The 14,516-nt window shown below is 45.0% G+C and overlaps 1 protein-coding gene across 2 annotated transcripts in view; it reads left to right on the top strand.

Moving 5' to 3' along the window:
• Positions 1 to 433: 433 nt before the first annotated feature.
• The window catches only part of LOC145348093 (H-2 class II histocompatibility antigen, E-S beta chain-like), a 231,901-nt gene continuing 217,818 nt past the window's right edge, over positions 434 to 14,516 (top strand). For both annotated transcript variants that reach the window (XM_080196234.1, XM_080196233.1), the window contains exons 1-3: positions 434 to 568; positions 7,136 to 7,393; positions 10,176 to 10,457. In XM_080196234.1, coding sequence (XP_080052360.1) covers positions 466 to 568; positions 7,136 to 7,393; positions 10,176 to 10,457 — 643 coding nt within the window. In that variant the 5' untranslated portion in view covers positions 434 to 465. The remainder of the gene's footprint in view (positions 569 to 7,135; positions 7,394 to 10,175; positions 10,458 to 14,516) is intronic.

Below are 14,516 nucleotides of genomic sequence, written 5' to 3'. Positions count from 1 at the left end.
ACCGCCCAATTCCACCTGGAAACAGATGACGATTTACTCATACCCGCCTCTGATTGGTTTTCTTACTGATAGAGTCAGGGCCCCTGTCTCAGTATTGATTGGTTTATTAGGGCTCGACGCAGAGCCATTCTCTGCTCTGATTGGTCGATATCGAACTTGGACAGGTGACCACCCATACCCGCCTCTGATTGGTTTGTTACTGCCCGCGATCCCACTTCTGATTGGCTGCCCGTTCCCAGTTTTGATTAGTTCCTCTGTTACACTACCCGTGCTCTTGATGCTGATTGGTCCTTGTTCCTCTGATGTATGCAGTTGATTGGATGATTTTTCTGCTCCTTATTGGTCAGCGTTTTAGTATGTGATTGGTCAATCTTTATGCTCCGTTGTGATTGGTCAGTGTCTGTATTTAAAGCCCTGGCGGGACTCAGTCCGGGTTCAGTCTGTCTCGGAGCCGCTGTGGGTGAAATGTGTCTGTTCCCAGTGAGCGGCTCCCGATCCCTCTGGATCCGGATCTCCCTCCTCATCTGGAGCCTGCTCATCTTCAATGGAGAGAGAGAGAGCGGGGCCGGTAAGAACCCTGTTACAGGGAAGAAATGAAAGAATTGCCTTTCTCTTTAGGTTTTAAATGTAAGGTCTGAATAGGAAGTTTACAAATAAAATCAATCCTCCGCTCAGCGAGGAATCAATTTTATAAAACAAAAGACCATTCGGCCTATCTACTCTGCTCATGCTCCATCTATTTTCTCTCACCCCATCAGCTTTTCCTTGATTCAAAGCTTTACAGCACTGAAAGAGGTCCTTCGGCCCATGTCTATCCCTGTCATCAAATACCAATCCGCATTAATCTCATTTTCCTGCACTTGTTCTCTAGCTCTGGTCTTTCAAATGATCATATCAATATTGATGATCCTGTCTCTGCCACCCTTTCATTGGTGAGTTCCAGCTCTTCACCTGCTGTGTGGAAACATTTTTCTTCCAAAGCAGTGGCCCAGTGGTTAGCATCCTTACCTCAAACCAGCAGGGACCCAGATTCAATTCTGTCTTTGGGTGACTGTCTTTATGGGGTTTATATGTTCTGTTTGCCTTTCCAACTGCATGCAGAAACAATCTGGTTAAGTGCATTGACCATGCTAAATTGTTCCTTCCCTGTAGATTAGGGGATTGGTAGGATAAATGTATGGGAGTTGTTTGCCCATCCTCATTGAGGACTACCTCACCATTAGTCATTTTGAGGCTGGATGTGGTGTCAGATGACTGTGCCAATTTGGGCACAATGTCCTGGCACATGCTGGACAGACTTGTGTAGATGCTGTAGTTGTTGCTCTGGTAGCTCTGGACTTGTGCAGCTCATGTTTAAGTTGTGCTTCAGCAATACATCTTGCTTCATGAGCTTCACAGCCTTTGTGGATGAGGCAGTGCCAGGTAGTGTGGGTTTGTGCTAGTGTTTCCCTGGTGGTCATGTCAATGTCAGGTGACTTTGGGGAGGCCTTGAGTGTGTCTTTGAAATGTTTCTTCTGCCCTCCATGTGAGCATCTTTCAGCAGAGTTCCCAAAAAAAGCTGCTTGGGTTTGTGCTCGTCCGATATACGGATGACATGACCTGCCCACTGGGTCTGTGCTCTCCTCAGCAATGTGCGGACTGATGATAGACTTGCTGTAGAGAGAACTTTGGTGTCTGATACTTTTGTCTTGCCAACGGCTGTGTAATATTCTGAAGATAAGTAATGTGGAAATGATTGAGCTGTCTTGCATGCCTTTGCACAGGCATACAGGAGGTAGTGAGTACCATGGTTCTGCAGACCTTCAGTTATGTTGCTGGGCTGATTCCTTGGTGTTTCCATACAGTGGGGTGCAGTCTACCAAAAGCGAACTTGCCTTTGCTATTCTGCATTTAACTTCTACATCAGTAGTACTGCTTGGGAGAGGGTGCTGCCAAGATAAGTGAACTGGTCCACTGCCTGTAATTTCTGTCCTTTGATTGTGATTATGGGTTTTGGGTACAGTCCATGAGGAGTAGGTTTGTGCATGACTTTGGTCTTTTTACATTGAGTCCAAAGTTGTCACAAGCTGTGGAAAATTTGTCCATACTGACTTGCATCTCTGGCTCTGAGCCAGCATACAGGGCTCAGCAAAGAGGAAATCTCTCAGAACAGTCTTTTTCACTTTGGTAATAGCTTGAAGTCTCCTCAGGTTGAAGAGCTTCCTTTCCACTTTGTACTTGAGGCTGATTCCAGCAACTGTCCTGGAAGGCATCATTCAGCATGGCAGTAAACATCAGGCTGAACAGTGTGGGTGTGACCACACAGCCCTGTTTGATGCCATTGGTGACTGGAATGCCTCAGGATTGTCATTCAGTACTCTGGCCATCATGGAACTGGCGTACCATCTGAATTTTGGGGGGCAGCTGAACTTTGACATGATCCTCCACAGGCCTTGTCAGCTTACAGTATCGAAGGCTTTCATGAGCTTGTGATTCTGCTCCTGACACTTCTCCTGAAGTTGGTGTGCAACAAAAAATCATGTCAGAAGTCACACTGACACTGGAAGCAGGCCCAGCTCCAGATGAGTGACAAGACAATTTAGCAGGACTCTTTGAGGGGTTTTCCTGTGGAGCAGTGAGATTCCTTAGTTGTCGCATACTTGCTGATTGCCCTTCCTCTTGTAGAGGTGGATGATGGAAGCATCTAAGTTCCTGAGGAATGGGTCCTTCCTTTCAAAAGGACTGGAACAACTTGGTGAGCTTCTCAATAAGTGCAGGACCAGCAGCTTTATAGATCTCTGTTGGGGGGGGGGGGGATTATGGCATCTGCCCTGGGACTTTGCCACTGGATAGCTGGCTGACAGCTTTTGTGACTTCAGCTACTACCAGTGGGTCATCCATGGAGCTGGGGAATCCTGTCTATTGCCTCAATGTTAATAGATGACAGTTGGTTGAGGATGGCTTCAAAGTGTTCAGCCCATCCCCGCAGGATCTGAGCTTTCTCTGTAATGAGTTGTACCATCGTACTCAGGAGGGAGAACTCCTGACATTGAGGTCCATAGAGGGCTTCAAAGAACCGTTTTAAGTTGTCAGTGTATCCCTGTATTTCATCTGCCTTGGCACTTAGCCAGACATCCTGCATTTTAGTTTATTCTGGACTGTCCTGTGAGCACTAGTAAAAGCATTTTTCTTGGCAGCTGAAGATACATTGTTCTTACAGGTCTGATGAAGACAGTGCTTTTCAACAAGTAGAACCTGTATTTCCTTGTCATTCTCATCGAACCAGTCATGCTGCTTGCGGGTGGAGGGCCTGAGCATCTTCCACACATGTATGGATAGCATCCCTGAAGTGTTCCCAGTCATTCTCAGTGCTGCATGCAAGGTGTAGGTCAGCAAGCTTGATTTCTAAGTCAGCCAGTGCTGAAGCTATACTGGGGGTCCTTAGCTTGGCTGCATTGATTCTTTTCATAACCTTGCTTCGTTGTGATCACCTTGGGTCTGATACAGAGCCTCATTTTGGAGACAGTGAGCCTGTGATCTGTCCAGCAGTCAACACCACACATGGTCTGGTTACTCTGACATCCTGCCTATATTTTCTCCTGATGATGACATAGTTGATAAGATGCCAATGCTTAGAGCAGGGGTGCATCCAGGAGGTCTTGTTACAGGTAGGCAGATGGAAGGTTGTGTTGATGAGGTTTTGTGCGACACAGGTCTTCATTAAGAGTAGGCTGTGACTGTTACACTTGTCCTCTCCATGCCTCCCAATGACTCCTGCCAGATTGCAGAGTCACCCTGCTCTTGCATTGAAATCACCAAGCAAGATCAGCTTGTTGGTACTGATCACTGTTGATAGACAAGTTCTATGAAGAACTAGACATTTTGTCTTGTCTGGGTTGTTCATTATGGGGGCATAGGTGCTGATCAGGATGGCTTGACTGCTGTTCTGTAGTGGAAGCTGTAATGTCATAAGCTGGTTGTTCACACCCTTCGATAGACTATCAAGTTTCTAAACAAGGTGACTCCTGATGGCAAATCAACTCCAGCATCTCAATGCTCATTGCTACCACGACTGCTCCAGAAAAAGTGTACCCACCTCCAGTTTGTCAACTGACCTACATTGACACAACAAGTTTTGCTCAGGGCTGCAATGTTAATGTTGTATCTTGCAACTCTGGCAATTAAGGCTGTTCTTCTCTGGTCTGTCTGTTGTAGGGTTGCCCAAAAGCATGCACACATTCCAAGTGCCAATGGTGAGTGCAGTCACCTTGTGTTTTTATTGTGTTTGACAGCAAGATGGGATCCCTGCCAGCTGCAGTAAACTGGCCAGGGTGTGGTGAAGCAGGCAATGTTTAGGGCAACTTTTCTAGCCCCTTCCTCATTCAACAGAAGTGAGCAGTGTCTCCTGAAGAGGACTACTCAGTCACCCAGGTAGATGCCAAGTTTTGCTGCTGTGATCAATGGAAAACAACTATTAGACCTGTGCCACCTGCATACAGATCCATGACTATAGCTCCCAGTGTATCCATACCTGCTGCTTTGTCACACACCCATTGCCACAGGACACTGGTGTTGAAACTAGTGCTTGATTTGGATTAGTGAGGGAAAGTTGTGCAGCATGAGCCTCACTCTTCCCAATTCCCATCTAGATTCAGTGGCAAGACAGTTGGAGGTGGGACTAGGTGCAGTGGATGACCAGGATGTCTGTCTTATTCTGCTCTTCACATTCCACGACACTTGCAGAGACTGCCTTAACCAATGGACCTTCCATTGGTCTCTTCTGCTCAATCCTCCAGACTCTGCCTTCACATGCTGGGATAGACAACTCCCTATCTCACTGAGGGTTGAGACCAGTCGGCCACCCTCACCTGGTTTAGCTGGCTTGTCAAGGCCATTGCCTGGGGTGTGGCTGCTGTCACATGCAAACAGCTACAGGGAGCCACAAGTGAGCTGAGTGCCAGGTGGGGACAAAAGATGGACAAACTACCCTGAAAGGACATGACATGTTCCCCCACCAAAGGTATTACCCCTCCCTGACACCCATACATGCCCTGTATGGAAGTACAGGATGGGGTAGACCTGAGCAGATCTGTTGGCAAGTTGGTACAGACTTGAAGGACTAAATGACCTCTGGCACTGAAAGGATTCTATTAAATCTCTAAATTCCTTGCCCCTTAACTTAAACTATAACTGTTATATTGACCCATCCCTCAAAGGGAAGACCTATTCCTATCTATGCCCTTCATTTCATCTGCTCTAAGACAATCTGAACCTAACCAGCCTCACAGCTGAAATTCTCCAGCCCAGGCAAATCCTGGTGAATCACCTCTGCAGAGGAAAGCTGTGAAAATTGTATTGATAGTTTGAGTGGACAGAAGTGGCAAATGGAATTTTGCCTGTAAAAGTGAGGATGCATTGGGGAGAGCAAATAAAGCAAGAAATTATTCAGTAAATGGGAAGACAGTGGTTTGGAAATGTGACACTTTGGAGTGCATGCCCTTGGTGGCAGGACTGGTGGTGAAGAAAGCATAAGTTTTCCTTTAGTGGGTGGGGTATTGAATATAATGATGGAATTGTATAAAACATGTTACTACTCAGCTGGGGTTTTGTCTGTTTCTGGCCAGCATGCATCAGGATGGACATGATTGCTCTGGAGAGTGGAGGAAAGCTGAAATATTCTCCAGCTTCACCACTCAAACCTTTTGTCCTCCACCTCCTAAATTGTGGATGTTGAAAAGTAAATGTTATAAATATGCACACAGATTAAAAAGTCAGTGTTTGAGATTTATTCCCTTTGTTTTGTCAATTATCCCATTGATTACTTGCCCATATTCTGTAGTGGCTGCAGCAGTTGAATATTGCATCCCAAGGAACAGGCAGATTTGTGGGCAACCTCCCTTCTCCCCCGGCTTTTTACACATTGCCTCTATTACTAAACTGGTAATTATCTCTCTGGCATCACTGCAGCTTGCTCTGTTCTAAGTCCAAGGAACTAACTTTAGCTTATCTGCTGCCAAAACAAAACATCAGCTAGTGCTGAGGAATCATCAACTCTAAAACTTCTGATCTGCCTGAAGCTTGGCCCCATCAAGTGTTGCTGTTTGGCATATTCCAAAGCCTAGGACGATGTACGTGGGGCAACTGCTGTAGGTCCAATGAGGAAAGGTCACTGGCTGGTAACTGGGTAAAACCCCCACACTGCTTAATATGAACAGTACATAACTACATTGGTCATGTTGCACTCAGGTGCTTCAATGTCATTGTTTCTCTCATTTTCTAAAGTATGCTGCAGAATTGATTGACCATTAATTGCTACTGGGGCCATGATTAGGGTTGAGCAGTGGACCAAAAAACCTTCATTACTAATGTCTTTAAATTCAAGAAAGTCAGTATTGAGAGCATTGTCCTGTAGGCTGATCTTGAATTCCTCCCATTTTCTCCGACTTGCTCATTCTGAGATCATCTCTTGCTCCATCCCATTTCCCTGCAACTGACCACCTGACCTCTCATCCTAGCACCTAATGCTAAGTGACCATTGTATTTATTTCCTCTCCATCTACTCGCTCTCAAATACCCTCAACTCTATCTCAACCCTTCCATCATCACCAACCTCTTCCTCTGTCTCTGCACACGTTGAGTCCTAGTACTCACCTTTCCGTTTAAATCTGATCATGCCAGTACAGATCAGTTGGTTCTGTCTTCTACCACCTCCTGATTTGTCAGCAGCCTTTGACAGTTCATCATGCCCTCAAAGGGGAGTGTGTTCATCTGGGATATAGCAACTTTATCTTTTACTGACCACCCCATCCTCTAACACACTGCTGTCCTCGTTGGGACCGTCCTCGGTTCAGTTTCATTTCCGTCTGTGGGCGATGGAAAAAAGTATCTCATAGTTCCACATGGGTTATTTTCTGTTTCTCATCCAGAATGGAACCAATTTCCAGGCAGTGCTGGGTGGTTGGGATAGGGGAGTGACCCCACAGCTGTCCTGATCCTCCCTACACAGGGTCAGGGTGCGATTTACTGGGATTATTGAGACAATGTGGGGGTTTTCCCGGAGGGGAGTGGGTCTTCCCCATGTTGTGATGGGATTCCCCTTTCCCGGTGTCTCTGGGCTGTGTGTGTGTTGGGCAGTAACTCAGTCTCTCTCTCACAGGGGCTCACTCCGTTAACTTAATTACCGGATGTAAGTTTAACGACACCGGGAGCTGGACCTATATCTGGCAGCAAGTCTATGACCAGGAGCTGACCGCGTATTTCGACTTTAACCAGAGGAAGTACATCGCGGTGAAGAACGGGATGGAGGGGGATGTGAAGAGATGGAATGAACAGGCGGAAGCGCGGTACCAGGAAAGGATCGCCATTTGTAAAAACAACATTCCCATCGACGAAAGTGAGGTGCTGCCCCGGAGAGGTGAGCCGGGGGTGGGGGTGGTGTAAATGCCAGCAGCGGCCTGTACTGGGATCGTGCTGTGCCCGGGACTCTCTGGGTGCTCCCTCCCTCTGAGGGGCTGAGCTTCCTGCAGCCGGTGGGAATCCCCCCACTCCCTCCCTGTACACCATAACCGGGCTCCCGGAGAGGCGGGGGTGGGGGGGGGGGGGCGCTTGAGGAGGAGGAGAATGGGGCAGATCAGTGCCACGGGGGAGGACGAAGCACAGGAGGCTGAAGACGACAAGGCCAAAGAGGTGGAGAACAGGTGAGGAAGGCCCTCATTACCAAAGGTCCTCACAATAGGAAGTGTGGGGTCCACCACCTTGCCATGGGTCCCATTGACATCACACCAGCATGATTGGCCATGTTAGCAAGTTACTGATCCAGGCAGAGGGTGATGACAGATCTTTGACTGCACGCTGGTACCTGGGTCCACCTCTGAGCAAGGTTTTGGGAGACATGACCCAGAAATGCAGAGGGGGGTGGTTGAGGGCTGGACCTAGACTCTGGGTGATGAGAATGACTCAGCCTGAGATGGCATTGTGCACCCACTTCTCCCTCCCCACTGCTGGGACTGCTTGGGGGACCAGCAGCAACTAGAGCTGAGGAACTCGACCGAGTCAGCAGTGGGTATCAGTGACCTCAACTCTTGACAGTTTTCAGATGAGTACTTGGAATAAGTGTCAATCAGATCTGACACCAGTGCATGGCACTGATCTGCACAATTCCAGTAGGTATTATCACTGCCCACTCAGTGGGCCGAAGGGCCCCTGACAATGAGTCTCCAGGTACAGTCAAGGTGGATCTCAGACAGTCACAGCCACGGGGTGCAAGAATATTTAAGCGATTTACAATGCATATTACCCTATCCCTAACTACAGTGATTGCCTTCTTGGTGACCTACAACTTTTTAAATCTTGCATGTCCTACCACTCCATCTAGTAACACCCCACCCCCACCTCAGTTGCACACAAAGGTGGAGACAGTCAACTGTTCTGCACCCCATGGCCTCTGCCTTTAGCAGGAGCCCCTGGAGGCCACAGTTGAATTTTGGGTTTCATTGATATTGCCATGCCACCCTGTTCATCCTGTTGCCCATGAGATCGACAGGTGTCAGGAAGTGGAGATTCAGTAGGGCCAGGGTCGTCTCGATGAAAGGCCCTGGCATGGACTCCATCCAGCACTTCCTCCTCCCTCTAACATATTCCCCCTCCCTTCAATCCTCATTTTGATTTGATGTGTCTTAAGTTCCCTTATACTTTTGTTTTTGTTCAGGCTGTTCCCTGTCCTTTTTGGGGAGCTGCCCCTTTACTTTGTCCTAATTTAATTTGAGTTTGTCTATGGTCTTCCCCTTAAGAGGACAAAGGACTTGAAATATCATCCTGCATCAGCTGAGTTTTTCTAGCACCCTCTATTTTAGTTTAACCATGGTGACAGGGTTAATGGAGTGAGCTCCAGAAGCCTCTGGATCTCCTAAACTGAAGGTGCAAGTGAAATGTTGCTCAACCCAAAATGTGTGGCACCTGTGCTGAGGTGAAGGAGCTGGTGTTTCACCTACCTTTATATGGGAAGGAGATGGAGCACTGGTCATATCTTCAGAGCAGATGGAGGTGAAGTGTGGAAGTGAGTTCTTACAAGTCTTGAGGTAGCAGTGGGAGTCAGTGGGTTGTGATTGGTGATCAGTCTATCACTGGAAATGGAGACAAGAGTCAAGGAAAACATGAACCATGTAAAGGTGAGACAGGTAGAAATTTGAAGCAAAATTAATTTTGAGCTCCAGTTGTACATGAAGTGGCACTGAACAGTTGTCAATGCACTAAATGGAAACAGTGGAGTAAGTTGTCCAGTGTTTGTAAATACACTAAAAAAAACTGCATTGGGAAACCTTCAATTTGTAATGTTTGAAATGATGCTTGAAACTTGTACATCTGTGCTAAGTGTAATTTTTGCAAAATATAAATTTAAACCTTCAATAAATCAGAATGAATGTTCCACAACTGAAAAAAAGACAGGCCTAATATGGATTCATGCAGGTACCCATTACCAGACCTTTTGTGCCAGACCTGCTGAGCTTTCCCTGTATCCAGGGGTTTACTTGTACTTTAAACTAGTTTTGTGTTCTCTCATACTTCAGTTGTCCACACCTGTCTTGGAAATTAGAGTCCTTGTTGTTAAGGAGTATACACCAATTCTACATCTTTTTTTGAACACCACCACCAGACCTGTCCTTTTTACCCAATTTACTGTGAGCAATCTCCAATTTGGCTAATTGAAGTTGGTCTTGCCTAAACCTAGAATCATGGTCACTGTTTGATGTCTTCCCCTTCAAATACATCATTGAACTTGATCAGATAAAAGTACCATTTTTCATTTTACTGAAAGGCATGATGAGCTAGTGCCCAGCTACTGTTTTACAGCCATTTGGCATGATGACAAATGAACCAATAGCAAAAGCCAGGAACCACTGGACCAATAGAAGGCCTGATATCTCATTTCACTTCTCATTTATTAATCTTACTGAAGCCACCACTTGATAAAGGTGTTCCCACTCTTCCCCATTGATCTGTGTTCCAATTCCACAACTTGCAAGACTTGCCAATCTTTCCTGAGTGAAGACCAGAACTTGTAGAAAAAGACTTAACTGAAGATATTCCCCAAATTCCACGCAAAGTATCAGGATGGATGAGAATCGGATGTGGATGCAAAACACTTATTGCCATTATACTACATTCTTTATTTCTAAATTAACTCTTCTCTATTCCAGTCAAACCAACAGTCACTATCCGACCTAAAACAACATCACATTCTGGACAGTCAGCCCTGCTCTCCTGCCATGTTACTGGATTTTACCCTTCTGCAATTAAAATCACATGGTTGAAAAATGGAGTGCCAGTTCCTGATGATGTTGTCAACACTGTCCTGTTATCAGATGGTGACTGGACCTATCAGGTGCAGGATCTCCTTCAATATCAGCCTGTGTCTGGGGATAAATATACCTGTCGTGTGGAACACAGCAGCCTGAATGATCCCAAGGACACAGACTGGGGTAAGAAACACAATCTATATGTAATACAACTTAAAATAAAACCCCAAAATTCTGGAAATGCTGAGCAGGTGTCAGAATCTCTGGGGAGGGAAATAGTTTACATTTCAGGCTAATGTTCTGTCAATTCTAGCAGCTGCAAGCAGTGAACAAAGGGCAGCCCCAGTACAGATTCCCTGAGAAGGAACGACTACCCACTTTAAATGTTCCTGTTCCATTCTAAATCATTTTAATTAATTTGCTTCAGCTTGTTCTCTTCAGTGGTCTTCTGAGGAGCCTTGTCAAGGGCTCTCTGGTCTATGTATGCATTTTTGGGTTTCTCTATTTCCCTGTTTAATTTTGGTTTGCTTCTAATCACTTAAGTCTAGTGTGGTTATTATGTGTTAAAACATCCATGCTGATCATCTATTGTACATATTTCCCAAATCTGCCATGGTTCCCTTTCCTCTAGAAGATGGGTGTGAGTGACCACTACCAGACTCTAGGTGCTAACTCTTGCATAGTGGATTTCACTTATTAGATCTAGCAATCTCCTTTTTGGGATTGTTATAGAAGGAATCCTACATATTAGAAATTCAACTTTCTTGTCACTGTGCAACTAATCTTTTCTTTCCTGCTTTATTCACTATGGATTACCACTTGCCCTAGTCATGTTGACTGTCTAAACCTTGTCTACATCAATGTTGCAGCAAACATTTCTTTCTGAATGTATATTGTCTCCTTCAGTGTTTTGCACCTTGATTCATGCTGAACATACTCCAAATTCCAACTGGCAATCACATTTTACTCAGCACTGCTCCATGTCCCTTGACTTCTGTTTTATTCCTTGCTTTTTAATGTATCACTGCTTATAAACATTTTATCAACTTTATGGTTTAATTTCATTATCCTTTTTATCCATTTAACTAACTCCTTTCCTGTTGAAATGTAGCCTGTCCTCCTAGGATAACTTTTATCTTCTCAGAATAGGTGCTAAGGCCCATAACAGCTTTTGGCAATGTTGAGCTTCCTGTCTTTGTCTATTCTGGCATGTGGCTGAGGGAGAGATCTAGAGCAGTATTTCACAACTTGTCAGGGCTCATGTTATGCTAAAAAATTGAGGCACACTACTTTTGTCCAACTGAACTGCCCCCTCAAGCATTTTATCTCCTAAACATGTCAAGCCACTGTTACAATTGTCATTAGTTTAAGAAGTTTATAATCCCTAATCATATGTCAAATACAATGTTGAAGTTTTCTTTTTATTGGTTCCTGTTTTTCTTGTCTTCCCATACTGGGAACTTTGTTTTTACTTCTCCCAGTTGTCTGTCCTGATTTCTAAATTCAACCTCTCCCTGTCTCCCAGGTGTCTGTCCCTGTTTTTTTTGCACAGGGACTTCATCTTCAACTCTGTTCAGCATTTCTAAAGAACCTGGGTTCTCCTGTGCATGTCAGCCAGCCAAGGGCTACATGCAACATGTTCAGAATATTTTAAATTGGTAATCCAAGCCATGCATGCCCAGGCTGGGAAAGGGTCAGTTATATATTTCCAGTTAGGTCCAGTCCAAACCATGTGGCCCATTCCCAGCCAGCATGTGTGGTCAGGACTTGGAGATGCCAATCAGAGCTGAAACAAAGATTAGATTTAGCTTATTATACTAAAATGTTCACATTTAGTCCTATTTGTGGCACATTTCTGGGGGCCTTCAGCACACCAGTTTGGAACCTCTAGAAATTCAGTTTCTTAAGCTCTTTTTGCATAACTCAGTCATTCCATATCTTGATAGTTGTGACTAATGTCAAACTCTTGTGTTGCTTAATCTGAAAGCTGAAATTCCCCTTAACTTGCACTTTTAGTGATCAGTGTTACTTAGCTGGGATGTGCACTTATTTAAACAATTCATATACCCTCACACCAATAGAACAGAATATAGGTGGTAGGAATCTAACCTTAAGCAGAGCAGAAAAAGTGACTAATGAGAAGGTAAGTGCAGGACTGAGTGTGTCTAAATGTGCACAGTACACAGAACAAGTTAAATGAGCTTGTTGCACATAGAAATTGGCTGGTATGATGTGGGCATCATAGACATGGCTGCAAGGGGATCAGGGCTGGAATCTGAATATCCAAGGATCTGTCCTATCAGAAGGACAGACAGATGGGCAAACAGGGCAGGTTGCAGTTAGTAAGGAATGACACAGGATCAGAAGGCATAGAATCTCTGGGTAGAGTTGAGGAATCACAAAGGTAAAAAGACCCTGATGAGAGTTGTGTACAGGCCCCCCTAGCAGTAGTCAGGATGTGGAGCAGAAAATAATTCAGGAGATTAAGGCAATATTACAATTATCATGGGACTTCAATATGCAGATAGACTGAATCAGGTAGGTAGTGCATCCCAAGGAAAGGAATTTGTGGAATTATTTAAGATGGTTTTTTTGGAGCAGCTTGTGACAGCCTACTGGGAACCAGGCAATTTCTAGATTTGTGTAATGAGGCAGACATGATTAGGGGACTTGAGGCCCCTTAAAGAACCCTTGGGGAGCAATGGCCACAATGGTAGGATTTACCCTGCAGTTTGAGGGAGAAGCTGGAATCAGATGTAACAGTATTACCTTTAAAGGTAACTACAAAGACAGGGAGGATCTGGCCTGAGTTGACTGGAAAGGGAGCCAAGTAAAGAGTGGAACAGCAATGGCAGGAGTTTGAGTTATTTGGGAGGCACAATAGAAATCCATCCCTATGGGAGGACAAGGCATCCATGGCTGAGGGGAGCCAAGGACAGCAAAATTAGATGGTGGCAAGGATTAGTGAGAAGCCTTAAAGTGAGCAGGGGACAACTAAAAGCAGTAAGGAAGGAGAAGATTAAATGTGTAAACCAGCTAGTAATGACTTTTATATATAAAATGAGTCAAAAATAGCTGCTGGACCACTGGAAAATGAGGTTGGAGAAGTAATAATAGGAAACAAAGCAATGGCAAAGGAACTGATTAGTTACTTTGCATTGTCTTCATGGTGGAAGACACCAGTGGGATATAGAGCTCCAAGAGAATCGGGGTACAAGTGAGTGTAGTGGCCATCACTAAGGAGAAGATTCTAGGGAAACTGAAAGGTGGATTAAATCACCTGGACCAGATGGACTACATCCCAGAATACTAAGATAGCTGAGGAAATTGTGGAGGCATTGGTGATCTTTTAGGGATCACTGGAGGTAGGGAGGGTACCAGAGGACTGAAAGTAGTGAATGTAACATCACTGTTTTAAGAAGGGTAGGAGGCAGCAGATGGAAAATTATAGGCTGGTTAGCCTGACTTCAGTCATTGGCAAGAATGTAGAGTCCATTATTAAAGATGAGATTGCAGACTACTTGGAAGTGCATGATAAAGCCACACTGACTCAGTCCTACTTTATCAAAGGGAGGTCATGTCTGACAAATCTGTTAGTTCTTTGAGGAGGTAACAAGGAAGTCAAAGGAGAGCCAGTAGATGTGATGTATTTTTTTCAGAAGGCCTTTGACAAGGTGTCATATTAGGAGACTGTTAAATTAAGTGCCCATGGTGTTAAGCTAAAATCCTGGCATGACTAGAGGATTGGCTGACAGAATAGTGGGGATAAAGCAGTCTTTTTTAAGATGGCAGCAGGTGACTAGTGTGCCTCAGGTCAGTGCTGGGACCACAACTTATCCAAATATACATTCTCAATTTGGAAGAAGGCACTGTTGCTAAGTTTGCAGATGATGCAAAGATACATAGAGGGACAGATAGTATTGAGGAAGCAGGAGGGCTGCAGAAAGGCTGGGACAACTTAATGGGCAAAGAAGTGGCAGATGGAATACAATGTGGAAAAGGGAGGTTAGGCACTTTAGAAGGAGGAATGGAGGCATAGACTTTTTTCTAAAAGGGAAAATGCTTAGGAGATCAAACATGAGACTTTGGAGTCATTGTTCAAGATTCCCAAGGTTACCATGCAGGTTCAGTCAGCAGTTAAGAAGGCAAATGCAATGTTTGAGAGGGCTAGAATACAAGAATGCAGACATACTTCTGAGGCTATATAAGGCTCTGGTCAGAACCTGAGATGTCTTGGGCCCC

Source organism: Carcharhinus amblyrhynchos, chromosome 9 (assembly GCF_965287045.1).
Source record: "Carcharhinus amblyrhynchos chromosome 9, sCarAmb.v2.hapA, whole genome shotgun sequence".
In the NCBI taxonomy this organism is placed as follows: Eukaryota; Metazoa; Chordata; class Chondrichthyes; order Carcharhiniformes; family Carcharhinidae; genus Carcharhinus; species Carcharhinus amblyrhynchos.
Note: the sequence above shows the minus strand (reverse complement) of the source record. Positions and strands in the feature narration are given on the sequence as shown.